Below are 25668 nucleotides of genomic sequence, written 5' to 3' on the forward strand. Positions count from 1 at the left end.
AACAGATAAAGTTATTGGGAAAAGCTGCTGGGACAGAGTGAAAAGAGGTCATGGTTGGCCACTGCCCTGGGGGCGGCAGAGGTGGTACAGCTCTGAGGCTGCTTCCAGAGCTATAGCTGCAGTTGCTCTGGCCCCAGGCCCACCTGGTGGGAGGAATTAAGTGGCAGACCAGAGCAGTAGTGCTGGGCCTGCTTGTATCTGAGTTGTGGTCTGGGTTGGCAGTTCTTGGGGGAGGAGGAGTGCTGGTGTGGCAGAGCTTGCCTTGTAGAAGTAGCTCTGAAAATAGCAGCACAGCCCCTCAAGCTTGGGACAAAGTACTCTCTACTCTACAAGCAGTCTTTCCCTGACAGAGAACTCAAGGGTCAAGTAAGTTGGCTGGAAACATGGCCAGGCAGCGAAAACGCACTCAGATTCAGTTTCAGACTTTGGAATCTTTTTTTGGTGACAAAGAAGACCAAAACATACAGCCAGAAGAAGTCAACAAAGTCAAAGAGCCTACATCAAAAGCCTCCAAGAAAAATATGAATTGGTCTCGGGTCATGGAAGAGCTCAAAAAGGATTTGGAAAAGTGAGTAAGAGAAGTAGAGGAAAAATTGGGAAGAGAAATGAGAGTGATGCGAGAAAACCACAAAAAACAAGTCAATGACTTGCTAAAGGAGACCCAAAAAAATACTGAAGAAAATAACACTTTAAAAAATAGACTAACTCAAATGGCAAAAGAGCTCCAAAAAGCCAATGGGGAGAAGAATGCCTTGAAAGGCAGAATTAGCCAAATGGAAAAGGAGGTCCAAAAGACCACTGAAGAAAATACTACCTTAAAAATTAGATTGGAGCAAGTGGAAGCTAGTGACTTTATGAGAAATCAAGATATTATAAAACAGAACCAAAGGAATGAAAAAATGGAAGACAATGTGAAATATCTCATTGGAAAAACCACTGACCTGGAGAATAGATCTAGGAGAGATAATTTAAAAATTATTGGACTACCTGAAAGCCATGATCAGAAAAAGAGCCTAGATATGATTTTTCAAGAAATTATCAAGGAGTACTGCCCTGATATTCTAGAGCCACAGGGCAAAATAGAAATTGAAAGAATCCACCGATCGCCTCTTGAAAAAGATCCCCAAAAGAAAAGTCCTAGGAATATTGTCGCCAAATTCCAGAGTTCCCAGGTCAAGGAGAAAATACTGCAAGCAGCCAGAAAGAAACAATTTCAGTATTGTGGAAACACAATCAGGATAATACAAGATCTAGCAGCTTCTACAATCAGGGATCGAAGGGCTTGGAATATGATATTCTGGAGGTCAGTGGAGCTAGGATTAAAACCAAGAATCACCTACCCAGCAAAACTGAGTATAATGCTCCAAGGCAAAGTATGGAGTTTCAATAAAATAGAGGACTTTCCAGCTTTCTCAATAAAAAGACCAGAGCTGAATAGAAAATTTGACTTCCAAACACAAGAATCAAGAGAAGCATGAAAAGGTAAACAAGAAAGAGAAATCATAAGGGACTTACTAAAGTTGAACTGTTTTGTTTACATTCCTACATGGAAAGATGATGTGTATGATTCATGAGACCTCAGTATTAGGGTAGCTGAAGGGAATACACACACACACGCGCGCACACACACATACACACACATATGTATGTAGACAGAGGGCACAGGGTGAGTTGAATATGAAGGGATGATATCTAAAAAAATAAAATCAAATTAAAGGATGAGAGAGGGAGAAAGGTAGAGATACAATGGGGTAAATTATCTCACATAAAAGTGGCAAGAAAAAGCAGTTCATTGGAAAGGAAGAGGGGGCAGATGAGGGGGAATGAGTGAATCTTGCTCTCATCAGATTTGACTCGAGGAGAGAATAACATACACACTCAATTGGGTTTCTTACCCCACAGGAAAGAAGGAGGAAGGGGATAAAAAAGGGGGGAAAATAGAAGGGAGGGCAGATGGGGGAGGAGGTAATCAAAAGCAAACACTTTTGAAAAGGGACAGGGTCAAGGGAGAAAATTGAATAAAAGGGGACAGGATAGGAGGGAGCAAAATATAGTTAGTCTTTCACAACATGAGTATTATGGAAGGGTTTTACATAATAATACATGTGTGGCCTGTGTTGAATTGCTTGCCTTCTTAGGGAGGTTGTGTGGGAAGGGAAGAGGGAGAAAATTTGGAACTCAAAGTTTTTAAAACAGATGTTCAAAAAAAAAAAAGGTGTTTTTGCTTGCAACTGGGAAATAAGATATACAGGCAATGGGGCATAGAAATCTGTCTTGCCCTACAAGAAAGTAAGGGAAAAGGGGATGGTGGGGAGTGGGGTGACAGAAGGGAGGGCTGACTGGGGAATGGGGCAATCAGAATATATGCCATCTTGGAGTGGGGGAGAGGGTAGAAATGGGGAGAAAATTTGTAATTCAAAATATTGTGGAAATCAATGCTGAAAACTAAAAATATGAAATAAAAAATATAGATACCATTAAAAAAAATAAAGAACTGTTCATTGAGGGAGTTTCTCACTCATGCCCTTTTTGCTCTAGAGGAAATGACATCCACTCATTTACCATCAGCTTATTTTGCAACACACAATTCTAGAGTCTGGCTGAAATCTTGTCCTATCCTTTAGAAGTGATGACAGACTGTATAGCAATATGTACTTATGTTTCCCTTTCCCTCCTCCCAGTTTTTCATATTCAAGTCTTACAATAATAGCTTCTGCTTGTTTTCATGCTTTATTGTTTATAAAACACTTCACATCATCACAGTTCATCCTCACAATGGTTAGGTAGGGTGGGTATTGCCATCATTTTACAGCTAAGCAAAGTTATTAAATGATTTGTGCAAGGTTACGTAGTAAGTGCCAGATTTGGGACTTGACATGGGCAGAGCTGGGGTTGTAGGCCGAGTCTTCTGATACCCGTAGAGCCCAGGCCTCGTGACCCCTAGTCCTGTGTTCATCCTATCATGCCCTGACCCTCACCATCACCATTCAGGACTTTTTCTTTAAGAATTCTGGCACAGCCCAGAAGATAGAAGCCAAGTCATAGGAAGGCAGGAATGCTGGTGAAGGCATTAGAATGTCTTGGTATGCTCCTGCTTTTCAGGAGTAATATCAAATTGGTAACAAAAGATTACCATTTTTGTTTGGTGTCTTTGAGATGAGGTGCTGTAGTACCTTCGTGTCATCATCAGATTGACTGATAGCTAGGATGTTGTAGAGAGAGAACCAGACCTGGACAGAATAGACCTGGTAGAAAAATCAAAATTGATTTTAATTGTTTTTAAGACTTAGTCAAGCTAGATTTAATATTCTCCTTTGCCGTAAGTTTTACTTGGGTAGCCCCAGGTCACTTGTCTCATAATTCTTCTCTTGTGACTTGTATCTCCACCCCTGCAACTTTACCCACCACCCACATTCTGGGGAAAGGTCAAGCTTACCCTAAACTGTTGTAGACTCCTCTCATCTCCCAAGGTGATGGTGATCTGAATCACATGTCTTGTTTGTGGCTAAAGCGTTCTCAGAAGAAAAGGGGAGGTCCAAGCGATGGTAATATCAAACCAGTTTTTACTTTCTGGCCATTCAGAATAAGACACATCCATGTAACTCAAAATTTTGTTCTGTTGTCTTTTTCAATGCCATAAAATACCTTGGCATCCCTCCCTTGGGGTCTCTGCCATTATCGAGGTAACCATTGACCCATTTTGTTAGTAGATTTGTGCTCCACTAGTAAACTGGTAGTGCTCAGAAAGCTATTCCTCAGCTAACTTTGTTTACAGCTGGGACCCTGGGTTTGACATTTACCAGCTATGAGATCTTGGGCCTGTCAGACTTCTCGTCTGTAAAATAGAGATAAGGATAGCTTGTAATAGACATTGCATGTCTATGTTGAGAGGAAAGAGCTTTATTAACCTCATAGTATTATCTATAAGTGTTGAATTATCTGCTGGACTTTAAGCATCCATGAGAACAGGGAGCCAGTTCACATATAAACTTTGAATCTCCTCCAAACTAGCACAATACATGGAAGGTAATCAATAAAATATTTGTTGAATGACTGAGTGAATTTGGTTTGTTCTGGTATTTTCTTCTTTTCTTTTTATTTTGTAATTTTTTAATTTTTTTTTTGGAGGGGGGAAGGCAGGGCATTTGGGGTTAAGTGACTTGCCTAAGGTCACACAGCTAGTAAGTGTGTCAAGTGTATGAGACCGGATTTGAACTCAGGTCCTCCTGACTCCAGGGCTGGTGCTCTACTCACTGTGCCACCTAGCTGCCCCCAAAAGCCTATTTGGTTTCTGTTTGTTTGTTTTGGAAAACAGTTGGTTTTTTCCCTTCCCCCTTAGGCAATCAGGGTTAAGTGACTTTTATAAATTTTTTTTTTGGATGGGGGAAGGCAAGGCAATTGGGATTAAGTGACTTGCCCAAGGTCACAAAGCTAGTGAGTGTGTCAGGTGTCTGAGGCCAAATTTGAACTCAGGTCCTCCTGACTCCAGTGCCAGTGCTCTGCTCACTGTGCCACCTGGCTGCCCCACTGCAAGTATTTTGTTCTTCTTTTTTTAAAAAAAAAATTATTCTGCCCCTCCCACTACCATCCCTCCCCCCATCGAGGAAATAAAAAAATAATAAAGCCCTCGATTTGTACATGCATGGGCTGGCAAAACAAATTCCCACATTTGGGAAATGTACATTTCCTTCTGCACTTTAGGTTTATTATCTCTCTGGCAGGAGGTGAATGATAGGCTTTATCATCAGACTTTGGGACTCATCATTTATCATTGCACTGATCAGAATTCTAAAGTCTTTCAGAGTTGATTTTCTCTATAATGTTGTGTCATATAAATTATTCTAGATCTGCTGACTTTTCTCTATATCAGTTCATAGAAGTTTTCCGTGAAAGTATTTCATCATTTTGTATGGCATAATAATATTTCATCACATGAATATTCCAGAATTTGTTTAGCTATTCCCCAATAGCATACCATTTTACTTTACAATTTTTGGCTACCATGAAAAGAGCTGCCATAAATATATTTGTACCTGTCAGTCCTTTTCCTCTTTTTTTGGATTTCTTTGGGGCCTCATCTCATGGTGGTATAGCCGAGTCAAAGGGTAACTTCCTCCTTTGCAATCCTGGTCTCTTAATTCTTTGTTGAATTAATAGTAGGGAATTTTGCACCATAATCGTGATACTTCTTGGTCACAGGTTTTGGTCCCATGGAAGGCATGTGGCTTTATTACAAATATTTGCTTTCTTTTGGAGTACCCTATTTATCCAAAATGTAGGATTTGTGTTAGAATATGGGAGATCAGTCAAGTGGAAAAGCATCCATATGTATCACTTGCACTGGTGGTGACATGTGCCTGAAGTGTCCCTCTTTCTCACTTCCCCCCACCACTTAGAATCCCTGGCTTCCTTCAAGACTCAGTTCAAACCCCACCTAGCAGGAGGCCTTCCCTAGTGTCCTAGAGCCATGGTGCTGAGTCCAGCCTACTTTGTAGTGATTACACAACACAAATCACGTGGTCGGTATGTTTAACTGGTGACTACTGCCCTGTTAGCATCCTCAGCACTACTTTCCTGGTCTCCCCTAGCTGCTGATGCCTTCCCCTCACAGGTAACCTTCATATACCTTGATATTTCATGTTGTCTCCCCAATTTGATATACACTGATTGAGAGTAGGGACTGGATTGTTTTTTTTTTCTTTTTTTCACCTCTTTGCATCCTCAGCTCTTAGCCCAGGGCCTGATACTTGGGTACGTACTTGATAAATGTTCATCGACTGACTGATTTGCCTCCAGAGCCAAAGAGTAGTCAGTTATCTATGGAATGCTTCAGGGTCCTGCAGTATGAAGTCGATGAGCAGAGCCATCCTGCTCGATGGTGGGACCGACATTCTTTGACTCCGTAACTCATTCACAGCACGGTGTAAGGAGACAGGCTCATGCATCACTGTTTTTTCCTGCCAGGTCCTTCTGCCAAGAGATCTTGTTATGGATGCTGAAGAAGCTGGAGAGAAAGGCAGCGCTTGCTGCTCTGAAGGGATTGGCAGGTCTGGATAAGTCAGCGCCATCTCTCCATCCTCTGTGTGAATTCAGAGCTGCCAGTCAGGGCAGCACAATGGTGACCATCAAAGAGACAAGCAGGTGAGTTCATCCTTCTTCTTACCCCGTTCTGAAAATTTGATTTAACCCATTCTTTGGCTTAACCACTAAGGGGAGCCCATAGAAAGGAAACCTGGAACAGTCTCTTAAGTTATTGTTATCCTTGCTATGTAGTGTCTGAAATGTTAGCATTAAGAAAGCCTGGGTGGGGCTTTTCTCTAAGAGCCAAGGAATTGGAGACCACGCTTATTAGAACCTTGTAGTTCTGCATAGAGATGAACTCAGCTCTTTTGTAGAGTCTGCACATTAGTGAATCAGAATGAAGGACAGGCTTATGGCTAACGTCCACACTGCAGGAAACCAGATCATTCTCCCTGAAAATGAGTCAACTGTGTGCAGGGATAATACCTTAGGTTTGTCTGATAGCGTTCGTTTGTTATGTTTTTGAGTTCAGAAGAGAAAATCACATGAGTCTCCTTTCCCTGGAATTTACCATAGTACTGTGCCCAGCCTGATTTGTGGTGATCACCCAACTCATTATGTGTGTGTGTACATCTGGAATCCTACAACACCTTTGTAACATGTGTATTGCATGCTGCCCTAAAATAGACACTTCCAGTCCAGAAATCATGTTGTAAATGTGTTTAACTAATGGCTACCATGTTTGCTATTAGGGTCCTTCATCACATCCAACATGTTGGCATTTGTGGAATGAAACATTGTGCTCATGTCCTTATTTCCCAGGTTCATTTAATGACATTTTTAAACACCATTTTAGTGCGAAGGATTTTCTTTTAGTAAATAAATCAATGAAGTGAGACCCAGTCTGCAAATTGGCTTATTTTTGAGGAACATTATCAGGTTTTGTGATTGAAATGTGCACACATACTGAAATATTTAAATACTTCAGATATTTGTTTGAAAAATTCTTTGAACCACTTTTAACTGGGCATCCTACTGGATTTGGTATACAAGGGTTCTAAATACAGTTCCTTAAGAAGAGATGTCCAGATCACCAAGTGGTGATAAGGTTGTGTTGGTACTGATTGGAATAAATAGGTTTCCTTGCCAAGAGGGAAAGAATTTAATAGGCAGCTATTGAGGAAATAAATTCCTCTTTTACCACTAGAGGGATATGTCAGGGTTTTTTTCCTATCATTTATGTTTAACATTGCTGCTATTTCTGCCACTAATGATAATCTCTCTAGGGCATAATTCAGGCATTTTAATGAGAAAGCAAAAGGCAAGCATGTAGTAAGTAGTTAGCTTTACAGTGCCAGTTGGATAATAAAGAATTTATAAATAAAGACTCTATTTAAATAAATCAAAGAGAAGAACAGTACTGATTTCTTTTTGGCTTTATTATTTTTGGAACTACATATAAGCTAATTAGTAGACTATTTAGCAGCCAAGTAGTAACACAATAAAACAATGTTATTCAACTAGTTACTATCGTGCCCTTTTCTTTTAAATAAATATTCATTAAATTATTTTAAAAATATTTCTGTCACTTCTTAATGATGCCCACCCTTCCATAGAAACATGTTCTACACCTGTAATTCATAATCTTTCTCCTGTGTAGAGGAAGGCCTATCCCACCATTAGTTCTCTGATGCCAAGATTGACATTGCATTGATCAGAGTTCTCATGTCTTTAAATGTTGCTTTCTTTTATATTATTGCAGTGGTTGTGTAGCTTGTTTTCTTGGTTCTGCTTACCTTCTTATTCATCAGTTTGTCTGTATTCCTCATATTCATTGCTGCTAATGGGTCAGTAATATTCTATTACATTCATATACCATCATTTGTTCAACCACTCCTCAGTCTATGGATGCCCACTTTGCTTCCAGTTCTTTGCTACCAAAAAAGTCCTGCTACAAATATTTTTGCACAAATGTCTTTTTCTCTGTCTTTGATACTCTTAGAATATGTGTCCAATAGTGTGTTAGTGTTATCATGTTTTTTCAAATGTAATATTGTACTCAGATGTAAATAATGAGGCTGCTAGATAGATATTTGGAAGTGGCATAAATACACTTCCATTTTTTCTTTGTTTCTTTTTTAAAAACAATATAAATTAGGGAAAATGTGAGTAATCTAAAGGACTGTGGGCTGGCAAACCAGCTAATTGAGAAGCTGAATACGCAGATTACTCACTCTAGGTGTCTTCTGAGTGGGTTAGAGATGCTCGTTGGGAAGTATCTTGTTGCTGACCAAAGAAAAATAGCATAAAATCTTATCTTCTTCTGTGACAGGTTTGGAAAGATTTGCTCTCACACGTAACAGGGTAAAGTAGATGGATTCCATGTGTAATTGAGTTACACAGTCACATTCCTAACTTGTAGCTCACTTGTTCATGCCCATGTTTAATGTTATCATCCCAGATTCTAAGCTAATCTAAGAGTATGTTGAATATTTCCTTATTCACTATTAAAAATGTCAACATATCTGTCAGTCATTTAGACTTAGAGCCCCCATCCTTGTTCATCCAGACGTCTCAGTGATATAGTGTATATAGATCATTGGAACTGGAGTCAGAAAACCTGAGTCAAATCCTGCCTTAGATGTTTGTCATTGTGTGACTCTGGCAACCTTTCTCAGGATCAATTTTCTCATCTGCAAAATGGGACTGATACTAGCACTTACCTCACATGGCTGTCGTGAGGATCAAATGAGATAATATACGTAAAGCATTTTCATGCCTTAAAGCTACATATGAATATTCACTGTTGCTGTTATTCATTTAGTAAACTCAGAGAAAGCACCTTTCCTATAAGTAGGTACTCATATCTCTCTATTACAACTCTCAAACACCTAGGATTAAGTAAATAGAAAAGGTACTAAAAATATACCTGGCTAACAGTGAAATCATTAGTAATAAGCATAATAATTTGCGGTATTTTAGTAGTGAAAAAGATCACGGCCTCAGTCACTGCAAGTTATCACTGTAACTATATTAGACTTCTCTCTACTTCTCCTAACTTTTTAGGATAATAAACAGTCTCTTTGCAAGAATCCTCTTCCTCCTCTTCTTACTCCATCATGGGGCAGATCCATTTTTCCCATCCTTTTGTTAGGATTTCGTATTCACTTTTTAAACTCAATTGATCTTTTCACATTGCTAAACAAAAGGTATCATTCCCCACGTAAGATGACTGGATTTTGGAGAGTAGTAGTTGTGGAAATAGATCAGCACAGTAAAGCAGTGAAGGTCCGAGTAGTGAGTGTGAAGCCTGCCCTCAGGAGCTGGGGGCTTTGTGATCAAAGCTCAGGGAGAAATTCCCATTCCATCTTCTCATCTACCCCCCCTTTCCCTGGGAAGGACCAGAACAATAGATTGTCTTTGCCCAGTCACCAGTTGACCCCTCTTCTTACCACTCAGTTATAGTACAGTTTAAGTGGGGGCTCTCATACAGGGACCCCCTGCCATTCTTGTTTGAAGTGTCCAGTCATCTCATGAGGAGAACCAAGGGTGGCAGCGCCTCCTAGGCTGAGAAGCTAAGCTGCAGGGGTGGGGAACCTGCAGCTTTGGGACCATATATGGCCTTCTAGGTCCTTGGGTACAGCCTTTTGACTGAGTCCAAGTTTTACAAAACAAATCCTTTTATTAAGGAGATTTGTTCTGTGAAGTTTAGACTCAAAGGCCACACTCAAGGACCTAGAAGGCCACATGTGGCCTCGAGGCTGCAGGTTCCCTACTCCTGGGCTCGGGAATCAGGAGGAAGCCATATACCTGATTGGCTCCAACCTTAGAGAGGTGTGCTGATGGGCAGGATGGGGAAGTCTAGGAAGGATTCAGGATCTGTTAGACTGAGCGGATCATAATAGCACCCACCCCACAGAGTTTTTGTGAGGGTCAAATAGGATTTGTGTTTGTGTGTGTGTGTGTATGTGTGCACATACACGTGTACACACAGACACATAGAGACAGAGAGGACGTCAAAGACAGACAGAGACAGAGAAAGGGGAGACAGAGACAGAAAGGGACAGATAGGCAAAGAGATGGAGTGAGAGAGAGAGAACATTTTGCAAACCTTAGAGCAATATATAAATGCTATCTATTTATTAATAGATGTGTATTTCTTTAGGGTATTGTATTATATTGTGCAGATTAAAGCAAGTGATTATGTTTACAGGGCAATAGCCTGGTTATTGAAAATTAACCATTTAAATTTCCATCATGAGAAATAATGTTCATATGTATAGCTCACAAACTTACTGAAATTCCTCCCCAATTTGAAATCTTTCTGGATGATATTCTGTATAGAAGTAAAGTGTTGCTTTAGAAAAATATGGGTTGTTTTGTTTTTTGAAGTCCTGCCTGTAGGGGATACTGACAAAATAAATGTTGTCTTGCATTGCAGTGACGAGGATGAGGTTCTTTATCAGAAAGTCTCCTCGGAGCAGGGCCAGGTAGAGTTTCTGGTGGACCTGCTGTCTCAGTGTCAGGAGTGTGGTCTGGCAGGAGACTTCTTCATCTGCTGTTTGGAGGTAAGAGTTACATGCAGCACCGCAGCAGCAGCAGGGTACGGGGAGAACCCTTGAGTTTCGATGAGGTAGGATTCTGTGCCATCCCTTGTAGGGATGCCCACAATTATGGATTCCATGCACCACTAACAGGGTGGTTACCGGGGAGTGGGAAGGCAGGTCCGCAGGCAGCCCTTCATGGGGCTGGATAGGAAGGAAGATGATCTTTCTTCAGCAGCACAGATGTCATTGCTAACTTTGCTTCTTTCCAAGATTGTCTTAGTTCTGATTTTAGAATGAAGTCGACTCTTAGTCTGTGACAGGGTTAATCCTCACTCTGGGTGGATAGGAAGGACCTTTCTGAAGTTAATGGGAGGTTTTGAGGCTGCTAAGACCTGTTCCTTCTGACTGTCATTTTATCAGGGATTCAGAGAGGAACCCTAGAAGCTTAGCCTCTCTTGTACCGGCTTAGAACCTTTGAGGTGCCTGCTCCTGAGAGAGAGATGAGGGCACTGCCCCTCCTTTCATCTCAGCCACTCTTATGCCCTGAGGTCTTTCATAGTGTTTACACTGATAACCCAGAGCTGGGGGATCCTTCAGTAGCTTTATTCCTGCTCTCCCTTCCACCTTTCCTCTAGGAGGAAGCAGTGCTCCCTGGAGAAGCGTCCATGGGACATAGAGGGTTTGGGGTGACAGAAGGCAAGGACCCTTCTGGATTGGAACATTGCTTCAGCGCCCAGGGTCCACCTCACTAGGATGTGACATGGCCCTCCCGCATCTTCGTGGCCGTAGATTTGATTTCATTCCAGAGATTTTGTTCTCAGTTATTTAATCTAGATGGGGTCTTACCTGACTGGGACTTAAGGTTTGATGTTTGCATTTTAATGGGCAGCTCTGGAAGACACCTAAAGGAATGAATACCTAATGGTAGACTTGAAGGCCCCTGATGTTTTTGTCTCTGAGCCCTAGTAAATGTGGTGTTTTTTAGAAGTTGGTCTGGGGCACAGGAAGCATTTGAATAAATATCCTTAAGTGGCTCCCTGGAAGGCTAAATGATAGATTATACAGTATTGATATATTAAGCAGATGACTCAGTAATAGGGCAATTGGCCTAATTATGTGAATATATTCATTGCAGATTACTTAGGTTTACATCTTTGAAATGCTTGTTTCTGTCGGCTTTTTATGTCACTCTTCTTTTTGATCTGCTCTTCTAGGAGCTGACACATGTAGCAGCAGAAAACAAAGCCAAGCTTCGACCCGAGCCACTCTCCCATGAAAGCCTCTTGGCCCTGGAAGAATACCGAAGTTTTCTTGTCCAAGAGCAGGAGAAGAAGCTGCTGACCTTGCAAGTGGTGGCCGTTCTGTGCGAGAGAATGTCTGAGACGGTCTTCACCAGTATCACCCAGGTCAGTCAGGCCCAGGCCCTGGAGCCCCAACGGCTCGCTGCAGGGCTAGAGGAAGATGCCAGGTTGATGCTTGTTGGCTTATTTTGTTGTGAAAAGAGCACTGAAGGGGTGTGTGTGTGTGTGTGTGTGTGTGTGTGTGTGTGTGTGTGTGTGAGAGAGAGAGAGAGAGAGACAGAGAGAGAGACAGAGAGAAAAGCTTGCTCGCAGTGAGACTGTGGGTAAGACATTTGCCCATACTGACATCACTGTCATTTCCTCGTCTCCAAAAGGAGTGAATGATGCTGGCGCTAGCCACCGGACGAGGTTCTTGTTTGGAGAGTGTTTTGTAAAACCACAAAACACATACATTTGTAAAGTTACAGCTTTGGTTCCTGGGCATATTTTAGAAAATCTGATTTCTCTTTGTCACTAATGACAATAATAATAGTATTTTAGATTTTTAAATTACTTTTGCATCTCATGTTGTGTTTATACAGTTTTTATCTCCACTCTGTCCTATGAAAGCATTCTAAGGAAATGTTTGGGCGTAGGGCCGCTTTGTGAATGAACGATATAAAAAGTTTACCAATCCAAGGCAATTTTTGTAGGCACACAGGAAGTTCTGGTAGCACAGTTAGTAAAGGTGTTTTGTTCTCTGAAGAGAGGAGGTGTTCAATAGGTGAGGAGGTTTGCTATTTCATACTTTATCTAATGGTTGAAAGGTCCAGAAAATGGCATTGTATCTCTGACACAGTTAATACTTATCACTATCACGGTAATCATTGAAATGCGATAACACAGACTGAATAATAGGGCAGAATTAATAATGTAACAAATACTAGCGAAATGTTAGCTAGAATACAGAAATGCCATAATAGAAAGCTAGTGTGGTCTTGGACTAAACCAAGAGAGGCAACCTATGCAGGGTGGGGCAGGGGATAGTTTTTTGGTTGTATTGTGTCTAGTCCTGGGGACCATATTTTAGGAAGGATGTAGATATTCTGGAGAGGGTCTAAAGGAGACCCTCTGGAAGATGATAGGCCTTAGAGCGGAGGTCCAAGGAGCTGGGGATAAGGAGGACATAAGATCGGTTGCCAGGTATTTGAAAGGCTCGCAGGTGAAAGAGAGCTTGCTTTTACTTCTTGGTTCTGGAGGGAAGTCTGTTTTGGCCTGAGCTATGGAAATGTGTCCTTAGACTGACTACAGGCATCTGGCAGGGGAGGGGCGACCCCTCTGGGCCTTTACAGAGGACATTCTTGTTCAGGGAAGCATCATCCTCAGTGCTGGCCTTGGCTCATGTGTCTGTGATAAATTAATGTGCTCCTACCCCTTGACCAGAATGAACTGTATTGCCCTGCACCTAAGACTTGAGTTGTTGCTTGAAAATTTCTGAACCCCTGGTTCCTGCTGGGAAAATTTGTAGCCCCCCGTCAACTCTTATACCTTCTACCTCTCTAAAGAGAATAATTGTGATGGTTTCTTCTCCAGACAGGCATTCTCTGAATTAACTAATTCCCCCTAGGTGATTTTTTTCCCTACTGTATTGACATGAACTCTCTAGAGACTTTATTACCCAAACTGAAGATCTTTGTCTCACAGTACTTCTGGAAATGGAAACAGCCTAACAGTGCCATCACCTGATCTTAGGCATCCGTCCTTAACCCTTCATAGGAGAGTAGTAGCAATAGGAAGACAGCAAAGGTCAAGGCTCCTTATTCCTCATACCACCCATGGCTTTTTCTAATGTATGTGAGGCATCATCACCTCCTGGCTTCTTCTGATGGGACTCCCGTGCCTGCTTCTGCCCCTGCCTGCCTCAAGGTGGGACTCCTAGCACTTCAGAGGATAAAAAATCACCACCTTCCATTGGGTGAGACTCCAAGGGAGGACCTCAGACAGTCTAACCACATGCCTCCCCCAGTGGACCTCTGTCCACTGATTGGTGTTCTGCTGGTCTCACTCCTCAGGGTTTAGCATATCCCCATTAGTTTATGTAGTTATCTCTGAACCCCTGGCTGTGGAAGTACAAATTGTATTCCCCTTCTCCAATGTCCCTTCTTCCTATTCACCTCTTCCCATCCCCCATTTCCCCTCCCCCCTCTTCCCTCTCCCCCATCCCACTTCCAATCTGTCTGCTTTTGTGCCTTTTGGAATGCCTGCTCCGTAATTACCAAATTTTATTTTAAACCTCTTCCTTTCTCACTTCCTCCATCTTCTGGTATTCACTGAAGCCTGGCTCCCCCAATTAACTCTTTAATGCCCTTTTCTACATGATCTATACTTTCTCTCACGATGCCCCTGACTCACTGGTCATCATGGGGGATGAATGTCAGCCTTGCTCTTAGTGTCCCTTCCAGACTCTCCCTGTACCATATCACTCACTATCCAAATATATTACCCAGTCCGTATCCTGGTGGCCATTATTTATCCACCTTCCTTAGTCAGTGAGTTTAGTGCCTGGCTCAGTACTTTTCTCTTCCCCAACTCCTGCCGTCATTATAGGGGACTTTAACTTGTGTAATAATGCTTCCTCAAATATCCCTACTTCCCAGTTTCTCAGTCTCTTTATTCCCTGTGACCTACTCCTCTGTTCCACCTCACGCTGTTGAGATGACCATCCCCTACCAATGTCCCACTTCCATGTTAACAAACTGTGAAGTTCCTTTATCTGTTTGGAGGTAGAGGAAATAACGGAACTGACCGATTGGGTCTTTCCTTCAGTGACTTATGTTCTTGGGTTTATCTGACATTGGTCTACTATTTTTGATTGCTTTTTTTTAAAAAGTATTAGTTTGGGGTTTTTTTTTTTAATACCTTGAGGCCTCGAGGATACACACAAACTTGTGAATGGGGTTTCATTGATCAGAATTCTATTATGTTGATTCTTTGTCTTGAAACCTTGAGGGCATTAGAGTCTAGACAAACCTGAAAGGGGTTTTGTTAATGAGGTTTATAATGTCTGACATCCCCTGAGATGACAGGCAGATATTTTCATCTTTTACTTGGAATTTCCTGGTCAGATTGACGAGGCAGCAAAGTGATAACTGCTCTGAATGTTAAATTTGACAAAGTTTTAAGTGTTACATAAAAATAAGGTATTGCTGGTATGTACTCTTGCCCAAAGGGCCACAACCAGGGGCATTTTATAATAATTGTTGTTGATAGATTAGCAACAAATCACACTCTAGGAACATACTTCCTGGTGTGGAATAATTGCTTAATAAACGCTTGTTGACCTGACCCTTTACATCCTTCTGCTCAATGGTCCATTTATCTTGATTGTTCTTAACTGTTTTGTATGGTATTTAGTAGGTTTATAGTTGCCTTTTTTTTAAGCTTAAGAAGAGTTTCAGGAAGATTTTTTTAAACCTGCCAGTGATTCTAACTTCCTTTTCTGTGGCAGGTGGTGGAATTTGTAGCAGCAACATTGAAGAGAGCGTGTCTCAGCTTAACCCAAGAGTTAAAGAGTACTGTGGAAGCCCAGACTTTGAGTATGTCAATGGGCCTAGTGGCTGCCATTTTGGGAGGTGCTGTTCAGGTAAGTTCCATCAATTAGGATAGTTTTATTTGGAGGTGAAAGGGAAGGGAAGAAAGATATGACTTACTTCCTCACCCTCACTGAAATGGGAATGGCTATTTTGGGGGGGAGGGGCATCCTGTGTGACTTGGGTAAACAATCCTGACTCTCGAAAGAATTTCCTACAAGTTAAGAGAGTAAGTCCCTCCTGTTTCTTGGAGACTTCATTTGGTCTCAGACTGCCCCCTAAAGAGAGGAGAACACTTTGAAGTGCAAAGATGGGGGAGGGGGGGTTGAATGCAGGGTAAGACATTCTTGACTTGTGGTAAAATCCCTTTACTTTTCAGCCTCAGTTTCCTCAGTTGTTAAGGGACAGCTTGGCCTTGTAGATAAACCAGGAAGATTTGGGCCGAGGGTCCTGTCCCTCCCACATCTTGTCTTTGTTATCCTGGGCCGGTCATTTGACCTACCCTGGTAGAGAGAATTTCCTCATGGGGAGTTCCCTATACCAGTAAAACCTTAGAGCTAGGCCCTACCTCTGTCTCTGAAATAGGAATAATAATACCTGTACGTCCCAGAGTTGTTGTGAGGAAAGCTCTTTGTTTTCTTGTTGAGTTTTTTTTTTTTTAATTTTTATTTTCAGTTCCAAATTTTCTTTCTTCCTCCCACCCCTCCCCCACCCATTGAGAAGGCAACCAACCAATATGATGCTCATTATATGTATGAAGTCAAACAAAACACACTTCCACATGAGTCATATTGTGGAAGAGAAAAAGCAAGAAAAATAAATAAAATGAAAAAAATATACTTTGTGCTGATCGTTGGGACAATATCGCTGTTATTGTCTACAGTGTTCTCCTGGTTCTGCTCACTTCACTCAGCATCAATTCATATCAATCTTCCCAGATTTTTCTGAAACCATCCCCTCATCATTTCTTATAGCACAATAATATTCCATCACAATCATATACCACAACTGTTCAGCCATTCCCTAGTTGATGGGCATCCCCTCAGTTTCCCCTTCTTTGCCATCACAAAATGAGCTGCTATAAATATTTTTGTGCAAATATATCCTTTTCCCTTTTCTTTGATCTCTTTGGCAGATACACCTAGTGGTGTTATATAACCTTTTATAACCTTTTGGGCATAGTTCCAAATCATTCTCCAGAACAGTTAGACCAGTTTACAACTCCGCCAACAGTACGTTAGTGTCCTTCCTTCTCCATATCCCCTCCAGCATTTCTCATTTTCCTTTTCTGTCCTGTTAGCCAATCTTATGGGTGGGAGGGAGGTGGTACTTCAGAGTTGTTCTAATTTACATTTCACTAATTATTAGTGAGAGCACATTTTTTCACAACCATTGATAACTTTGATTTCTTCTTCTGAAAACTGCCTGTTCATATCCCTTGACCATTTATCCACTGGGAAATGGCTCTTATTTTTATAATTTTGCTCAGTTCCCTATATATTTGAGTAATGAAATCTTGATCAAAGAAACTCACTGTAAATTTTCCCCCTAAGTTTCCTGCTTTCCTTCTAATTTTGGCTGCATTGGTTTTGTTTGCATAAACAGTTTTTAAATTTAATGTAATCAAAATTATTTATTTTACCTCCTATATTCCTCTCAGATCTGACAGATCATTTTTGAGGAAAGCCCTGTGTAAACCCTAAACAGCTGTATAGATAGGAGTTATTTTGTTGTTATCCTATCTGTTTTTCAGAAGCGTTTTGGAAGTGTTGTTCTGCATTGGTGGGTATACACCTTAGTAGCAGTTGCTCTGGGGCCCATCTAGAACCCACCTCTTGTTCCTTTCATTACCGTCCAGAGACAACTTCAGCCAAAGATGCTGACCCTCCTGGCCTGCTGACTTCTTAGGGCTGTAGCTACTTTGGAGAGCCCAGCTGAACACTGGGGCTATTATCACATTCAGGATAATGTGGTAGCTTTGTTTCCAGCCACTTTCAAGGATGGGTGTGCCTTCGAGATGCCTAGAGGTGTGAATGATCAGTTAATTATATATTGGTATTAGGCTGTGAGACTGTGAGGAAGCATTTTAATGGAAGTGATCTTAAACATGACTGTACTCCAGACTGTACTGGAATAAACTCAGTAACCAACGTGGAGCTTTCTGTCAGTAAAATAATGTTCATTTTTGAAGGTTCTGATTCTTGAAATATTAGGATTTGCTTCAGTTTAGTTCAACACGCATTTACAAAGCACCAGCTTTTTTGGAGTGCCCTTCCTCCTCACATCCAACTCCTGGCTCACATCTCACCTTCTGCAGAAGTCCTACCTTGGTCTTGCTGTTAGAGCCTTCTTGTGGAGAGGTGGAGGAGAATAGGTGTGCATGTCTACATAGTAAAAATGGGAGAGAAGCTCAACGCGGGGTGTGTGTGTGTGTGTGTGTGTGTGTGTGTGTAGGTAGGTGTGTCTGTAGCATGTCTGTACGTGGTTATTGCATGTTCTTGCCCCCATTAGAACTTGAGCTTCTTCAAGGCAGGGACTATACTTTTGCCTTTCTTTGTATCCCTAGGGCACAGAGTAAGCTGCTTGTTGACTGACTATGGGGCTAGGCCTTCCTCTCAATCACTCAGCATTCTTTGCTTTATGTTTTTCCTGGAGAATGGGCCCTTTTAATCTTTCAGTTTAGGGGCTTCCATTTCAGAGTTTCCAGTCATATGTGAAATATACACACAATTTAGAGAATGACAAAATTATAGGGTATTTTGCCTTGCTTGATATATTTTTGGAACGTGTGTGTGTTTACTATTAGGTTGAAGAGGGATTGATTTTTGGGTTTGCCAGTTTGAACACTCTTGTTTTTAAGTTGTGTATTATATATTCCTCTTTTGCTCTTTTCAGACTTTGAGACATCTCTTTTTCCTTTCTGTATTTATTCAATTAAGGTGAATATCCAAATGGAGAAAGTAGTTACTAAGTAGACAACTCTGAACTCCCAATCTAATCTTCTAAAATCCCAGTTAAACTTCCTTGTCTCAGCCAAAGTACTAAATGAGTGAAGTCTTCTTGTGTCTGCTGGCAATATCTCATGAGATTTCCCTTGCCCAGTTGGTCTGTCCAGCCATCCCTAGACACTGATGCTCATCGCTATGCATCCCCCTCAGCAGGACTCCTCAGAGCTTCCCCGCTCCATGTCAGGACCCACCCACTCTCATCCCTGGGATACAGAAGCTGGCTGATTCAGAGGAGCTCGTCAGTAGCAGCTCGGCATTGCTTCCTGCTCCTGGCCTCACTGACTCTCTGCTCCTGGCTTGCCCACTCCCTGCCAGCCCAACTGACACATACTCTCTCCCCCATCCAAACTAACCACATCCTCTCCTCAGCCAGCCCCTCCCTGTGATGCCCACCAGAACCCTCCTCCTGGGTGTCCACTATCGGATGTCACATAGAGTTTCTTTAGGCTCCTCCATCACCACGCCCAGAGGCTGGTTGGTACCACATGCTGCTGTGACTCCTGAGTTGTCCTAAAGATGGTCTGCTGCTCTGAGCTGCCAAGGGTCCCTGTAGGTGCCTGACTGTTTCTCCTGTGGGAGAACATCTATGGGGTTCCCTTCGTCCCATAAATATTCTTAACTGTGTCATTCCCGTTTCCTAGTACCTAGGAGACTAATGCTAATTTGATAAACTGAGATGTTAATGGCATAATAGATTGATGGGTTCAGTAGCATTTACATTTGTAACAGGGATTTTTAATGCTTGACTTTAAAATAATGATTAGTTATGTGCATTTCAGGTACTTTGACAGGTTAATGGGCAGGAAGGTCAGGGGAAAACATTGTAACCACCCTTCCCCTCACAACCTGGTCCCTTCCCACCTTTCCAGGCTTCTTACACTTTACTCTCTTCCATATACTAAGGAATCCAGCAACACTTATGCTCTTTGCTGCTCTTTGAACAAGACCATCCATCTCCTGACTCAGTGCATTTTCACTGGCTGAGCCCCGTGCCTGGAAGGAATGCCTCCTGCCTCACTTCTGCCTCCTGACTTCCCTGACTTCCTTAAAGACTCAGCCCAGTTCCAGATTTTAGAAGGCCTTGCCCATTCCCCACTACTGCTAGTGCCTTCCCGCTGAGATCAGACAATCAGTCAATATTAATTTTTTGATAGTATTTTATTTTTTCCACTCACATATAAAAACAATTTTTAACATTCATTTTTAAAAGTTATTGAGTTCCAAATTTTTTTCCCTCTCTCCCTCCCCTTGTCCCTCCCTAAAAAGTAAGAATTCTAAATAGGTTATATATGTGCAATTGTATAAGTCATTCAACATTTATTAAGCTCCAACTGTGTGCCAAGCACTATGCTGAGAGGTAGGGATAGTGTACCTTTTGTACTGTGTATGTGTGTGTATTATACACACACACACACACACACACACACACACACACACACACAATATATATATGTATGTATATATTATATATGTGTGCATGTGTATATATGTACACACATTCATATATTATATATGACACACATATGTAAATAACACATATGTATATTGCATTACATGTACAATGTATGTGTACATACAATTTTGTGTACATGTAATACACATATATATTGTGCACGTGTATATACATATAGCATGTATACATATACATACATACATACATACATACATACATACATACATACATACATGTAGCAGGTCCATAGTTGTTTGATGTAGCACAGTGAATGAATCACTGACCCTAGAGTTGGTACAACCCAAGTTGTTGTGAAGACCAAAGGAGGTACTTTTTGTAAAGCACTTAGCACAGTGCCTGGTACATGGTAAAGGTGATATAAATGTTAGCTGTTAAATGGACGTCTATTCTAACCTCACATGAAGCTAACAAAATAGTGCTTGAATTTAGGGGAGCAAAGCATTTTGCCTGGCTCGTGCTCACTGTTCAGAATTTCATTGTTTTTTCCCAAAAGCTATTCATCGCATTAATTCACTCCTAGAAGTTGCTATGCTCAACAAATTCTTGGTGGCTGAATGATTGTTCCCTGTAATAAGCATGTACCTTGGCCTTTAACCACTGGACCAGAATTACTCCATAGAGCAGGTTGGGAATATTCTTAGAGTACCACATGATCATGTCACATTTGTAAGGGTAGCCGATCATTACTATTTCCTACCAGCCCCTTGAAAAAATTTCATCTATTCCATGGACAAAGGCCTGTTGTCTCTGCGTAGTAGACCTCGTACTGATCACAGCTTATGTGGGAAAGTGAGTGATGCTAAGCATCCATATAGGCAATCCGTCTGGTAGAAAAGACCCTGAGGGAGCTGAGGGCCAGGAGCAGCCGAGCCTTATTGGTCATTTAGGTTTCAGTGGAACAAGTGCCCACAAGTCCATTGTCTTTCCAAGTTCCTGGTAGAGTCTTAATTCTGTTTGCTCTTAGGTCGACTCCAGGGGCCACTGAGGTAGATTTTTATCTGTTTCAAATCACTGTAAGTACTTGGCAGGTTGTCTTAATATCTTCCAGAACTATGAACAAACACCTTCCTAGCAGGCACCAGTCAGTCCTCAAGTCTTGCAAAATTCAGCACAGGCTTAAAGGTTATTTCCCCAATGCCAGTCATTATAAAAACCCATTTTCTTTCTATTCCTTTCTATTCTATCCTGTATCCTGAGGTTATGCCCTGTTGGGCGATCTGGCTTCATTTTTTTCCTGTGCAGAGTATAGAATTCAAAACTGGCCAATATAATCTAAGAAGAAAGAATGTGCAGCTAAATTAGGTCACTACCAAAGATCAAATGACAAAATATTTGTAAAAAGCATTTATTACAATGCCTGGCACATAGTAGGTGCTTAATAAATGCTAATTCTCTTCCCTTTCCGAAAATCAGATTTAGGTACAAGATTTTATTTTTATTGTAGGGCTGTAGCACAGTGCTTTGGTGTTCCATAAATAATTATTAACTAACTGTAAACCTGAAAAGAGATTAACCTACCAATCTACACAGGAAGAACCAAAGAGATCAATGCCTATTGTCTAGACTGAGAGCCACTATGGCTTAGTGGATAGAGAGTTCTCTTGAAGTCAGGAGGACCTTGGCTTGCTTCCTGACCCTGACACGTCCAAGCCAAATGACCTGGCACAATCAACTTAATCTCACACTGTTCTAGGTAACCGTTGAAGACTGTAAGTTGTAAAGAAGTAGCATTCTGTCCTTGTAGAGGGCATTTCCTCACCTGGGAGTCTCCCCTACCAGTGATGTCGCAGAGCCACCGCCCTTCCTGTTGCCCAGAGTTCATCAGCTCTCTCTCTGGAGGTGGATAGCATTTTTCATCATGGATCTAACTTGCTGTGCCTCATGTATGATACTCCATCTCCTGCCTCCGTATTTTTGTCTGGGATGTCTCCTCTGCCTAGAATGATTTCCTTCCTAATCCCCAACTCTTAGAATCCCTGGCTTCCTTTAAGGAAGGCCACCTCCTCCAGGAGGCCTCTCTTTGTCCGCCTTCCCACATAAGGCTCCCTTCCATCCACTCGGCGTTTCTCCTCTATGTCCTGATTCCTGCATGTATACTTTTTCCCATTAGAATGGCAGCTCCATGAGGACAGGGACTGGTTTTTCTTTGTCCTTATGTTCTCAGCCCTTAACAACACTGTGCTTGGCACATAGTAAGAGCTTGATAGATGATTATTGATTGATGACATATCTTAGGATTATATATCTAAAGCTCGAAGGAACTTTAGAGGTCGTGTAGTTTGACCCCCTCCCTTTAGAAGCAAGGACCTCGTTGTGGCCCAGGGAGCTAAAGTGAGTTATCCAAGGTTATTACTAAGGATTCAGCAGGTTTTCTGATTCCAGATCAACTCCAGGTCTGTCCACCGCATAGCACTGACTCATTAGTACCACCACCTCTGAAGAATGGGAATTGTAAAAACACAGGATGGATGTCAGCAGCTCACAGCTGAACCACACCCTTTCGTGGCTGCTAGATGAAATAATGAATGGAGGTCTACAGAAGACCTGAGTTCAAATCCAACCTTAGATGTGTTTACCCCAGACAAGTCACTTAATCTCTGTCCCCCTCAGTTTCCTTATTTCTAAAATGAGAATGCTAATGGCATCTGCCTCCCAGAGTTGTGAGAGGATGGAATGAGATATTTGCAAACCCTAATGCTCTATATAAACGCTAGCTGTCATCATCATCGTTATCATATGGTGACTGCTTTGCAAGAAGTGACACAAGCGACATCATGTAGGAGATAGACACACGAGTGAAAATGAGTAAAAAAGGCACTTAAGTGTTTACTGTGTGCCAGGTACTTTGCCAAGCACCGGCAATACAAAAAACGAAATAGAGCTAGGTGCTGCCCTCAAGGAGCTTACAGTTTGACAGAGGAGTCGACACGTAGAGGAAAGTGGTGGCCAGGGAAGAGTAAAGTCACAGGTATGTAGGGGAGCCACTGGGCAAGTAAATGATGCACCTTTGCCCCAAATGGGGGTGTCCTTGATTTGAATATTGATCTTAGTGCAAGAGATTAAGAGTGGAAGGGGAAGATCTGCTTGGGAGAAAAATGGTCTGACAGCTGCCTGAATGTCATGAGCCCCACAATCAGCCTGGACCCAGGGCAGGTGTCCTTGGGGTATATGATCAGAAAAGCAGGCCAGAAAGTAGGTAGCTCAGGGGCTCTGCTGCCCCCATGGAATGTTAACACATCTAGAAGGAGGTCTCTTGCATGTTGGGGAGGATTCATGGGAGGACATTGAAAAGAATCAGCCAGAGAAGATGGTGTCTGTGTGCAGGGTTTGATCCAAACTGTTGGGGGATATGCCCATATCCTGATGATACAAGCCATTCATGCAGGCACCAGAGAACTTCAGGGTTTGCAAAGTTCCTGCCTCATACAGTCTTATAAGGTCCTTATTCTCATTTTGCCATTGTGACGGGAGGGAGAGGGCACCAGATGTTGAGTCCAAAGACCTGGGGCTGAATCTCATTTCTGCTCTTTGCACCTCGTGTGACCTTAGACACTTCTCTTACCCTGCCTAAGACTAACTTTCCTCTTCTGTCAGAGGAGCACATTTCCAAGGTTCCTTCCAGCCCTAAGTCTGTGATTCTCTGATAGGAAGACACTGAACCACCTAGAGGCCCAGAAAAGTTGCAGAGGCAAGATCTGTAGCTAAGGCTCTTCTGCCCCCAAACCCAGCATCCTGCAGTGCCATGCTGTGGGGCCAGCCAGGACCTGGGAAAGGGAACTCCCCTGGAAAACCCTCCTCTCCCAATGCAATGCCTCCCCTCAGCCATTTAGCATCTTCAAATAGTTGCTCAGAGCACCGAGAAATTAAGTGACTTGCCGCAGGCTCTTAGAGCTTGGGGCTTGAACCCAAGTTCTCCTGGCTCTGAGGCCAGCACTGTCTCCATTGTAGGAGACAGCCTGCCACTGAAGCATAACAAATTTAAAACAACACTGGCATTGTATATTAGCCAAGACTACACTGTGCAGCTAGGTGGTTCAGTGGATAGAGTGCTAAGCCTGGAGTCAGCAGGACCTGAGTTCTCAGACACTAATTGTGTGACCCTAGGCAAATCACTTCAGCCTGTTTGCCTCAGTTTCCTCATCTGTAAAAGAGCTGTAGAAGGAAATGGCAAACCACTCTAGTATCTTTGCCAAGAAAACCCAAATGGGGTCACCAAGAGTTAGACCAACTGAAAAACAACTGACCCACTCCACCACCTATCTGAGAAGGTATTAATTGATAAAAGTGTATGTATGGTGACTAGTAAAATCCATCACTCTTACTGGTCCAGCCATTCTGGAAAACAGTTTGAGACTATACCCAAAGGGCTATAAAACTGTATACCTTTTGATCCAGTAATACCACTAATGGGCCTGTACCTCAGAGGGATCAAAGAAAGAGGAAAAGGACCCGCAAGTACAAAAATATTTATAGCAGCTCTTTTTGTGGTGGCAAAGAATTGTAAATGTAAGGGATAACTATCAAGTGGGGAAGGGCTGAACAAGTTGTGGCATATGATTGTGATGGAATACTATTGTGCTATAAGAAATGACAAGCAGGATGGTTTCAGAAAAACTTGGGAAGACTTATATGAACTGATATAAAGTGAAGTGAGCAGAACCAGGAGAACATCATACACAGTTAACAGCAATATTGTAACGATGATCAACCATGAAAGACTTAGCTACTCTAATCAATGCAACTATTCAAGACAATTCCAAAGAACCCATGATGAGAAATGCTACCCACATGTAGAGAGAGAGCTGATAACCCCCAAGTGCAGATCAAAACATACTTTTTAACTTTCTTTATTTTTCTTCCCTTTTTTTAGCATCATGACTAATATCGAAATATATTTTGCATGACTTCATGTGTATGGTTGATATATTTCTTGCCTTCCCAATGGGTGGGGAAGGGGTGAAAGGGAGATAATTAGGAGCTCAAAAATTAAAGTATAATTATTTAAAAAAATAAAATCTGTCGCTTCCTGCTGTATTGTTCTTTTTGTGTAGCACACCATAAAATATGGACTCTTCTTTTCTGGTGCTGTGGATTAGCACAAGTCCCATTAGCAGATCAGTCAGCCAGTCAGCTAGCTTTTGTTAAGGGCTTATTATGGGCCAGGAGCTGTGGTAAGCACTGAAATCAGTTTTTTGCCCCAATATAAATAATGTGATGAACAAGTATCAGCTAAATCTTTAAAGAAAAATAATTATAGAAAAAGAGACTATGGAGAATAAAGGCTATTATTTCTAAAGTATAAGTTGTTTCGTTGCTGGAAGCAACTTTAGAGATTATTTATCCCAACTTTAAGTTTTTGAACTGATTTAAAAATGAGAAGATTAAAAAAAAACCCAATATTTCAACTTTCCCACCACCAGGCTTCCTAACAGGAGATAGGGCAGATGGGTATTCGATCTGGGTTGCAGTAGCTCTGCTCCTCTCTCCTGCTTGAAAATGCAAGCACAGCAGCAGCCAGTTAAAAAGGGGACCTGTCACCCATTGGCATACAGCCCCCTCCATCTGCAGTGGGTGTTAGAAGAATTCCAAGATTTGGTTATGAGATCTGTGCCGGAGAAATGACGAGAGCAGAGAGGATGGAAACCAAACCCCGAGTTGATTCTCTGTCTTGCTTTCACTGCCTCGTGCCTGACCATTCGTATTTTGTAGTTAGAGTTTATTTCTACTACAAATTATCCAGAATTAGGG

General features: G+C 41.9%; 1 protein-coding gene across 2 annotated transcripts in view; it reads left to right on the top strand.

The window, feature by feature from the left end:
- Positions 1 to 25668, top strand: part of TANGO6 (transport and golgi organization 6 homolog) — a 211290-nt gene that overhangs the window by 48893 nt on the left and 136729 nt on the right. For both annotated transcript variants that reach the window (XM_036752788.1, XM_036752789.1), the window contains 4 exons: positions 5965 to 6141; positions 10463 to 10589; positions 11783 to 11974; positions 15357 to 15491. In XM_036752788.1, the coding sequence (XP_036608683.1) occupies positions 5965 to 6141; positions 10463 to 10589; positions 11783 to 11974; positions 15357 to 15491 (631 nt within the window). The remainder of the gene's footprint in view (positions 1 to 5964; positions 6142 to 10462; positions 10590 to 11782; positions 11975 to 15356; positions 15492 to 25668) is intronic.

This window comes from Trichosurus vulpecula, chromosome 3, assembly GCF_011100635.1.
Source record: "Trichosurus vulpecula isolate mTriVul1 chromosome 3, mTriVul1.pri, whole genome shotgun sequence".
In the NCBI taxonomy this organism is placed as follows: Eukaryota; Metazoa; Chordata; class Mammalia; order Diprotodontia; family Phalangeridae; genus Trichosurus; species Trichosurus vulpecula.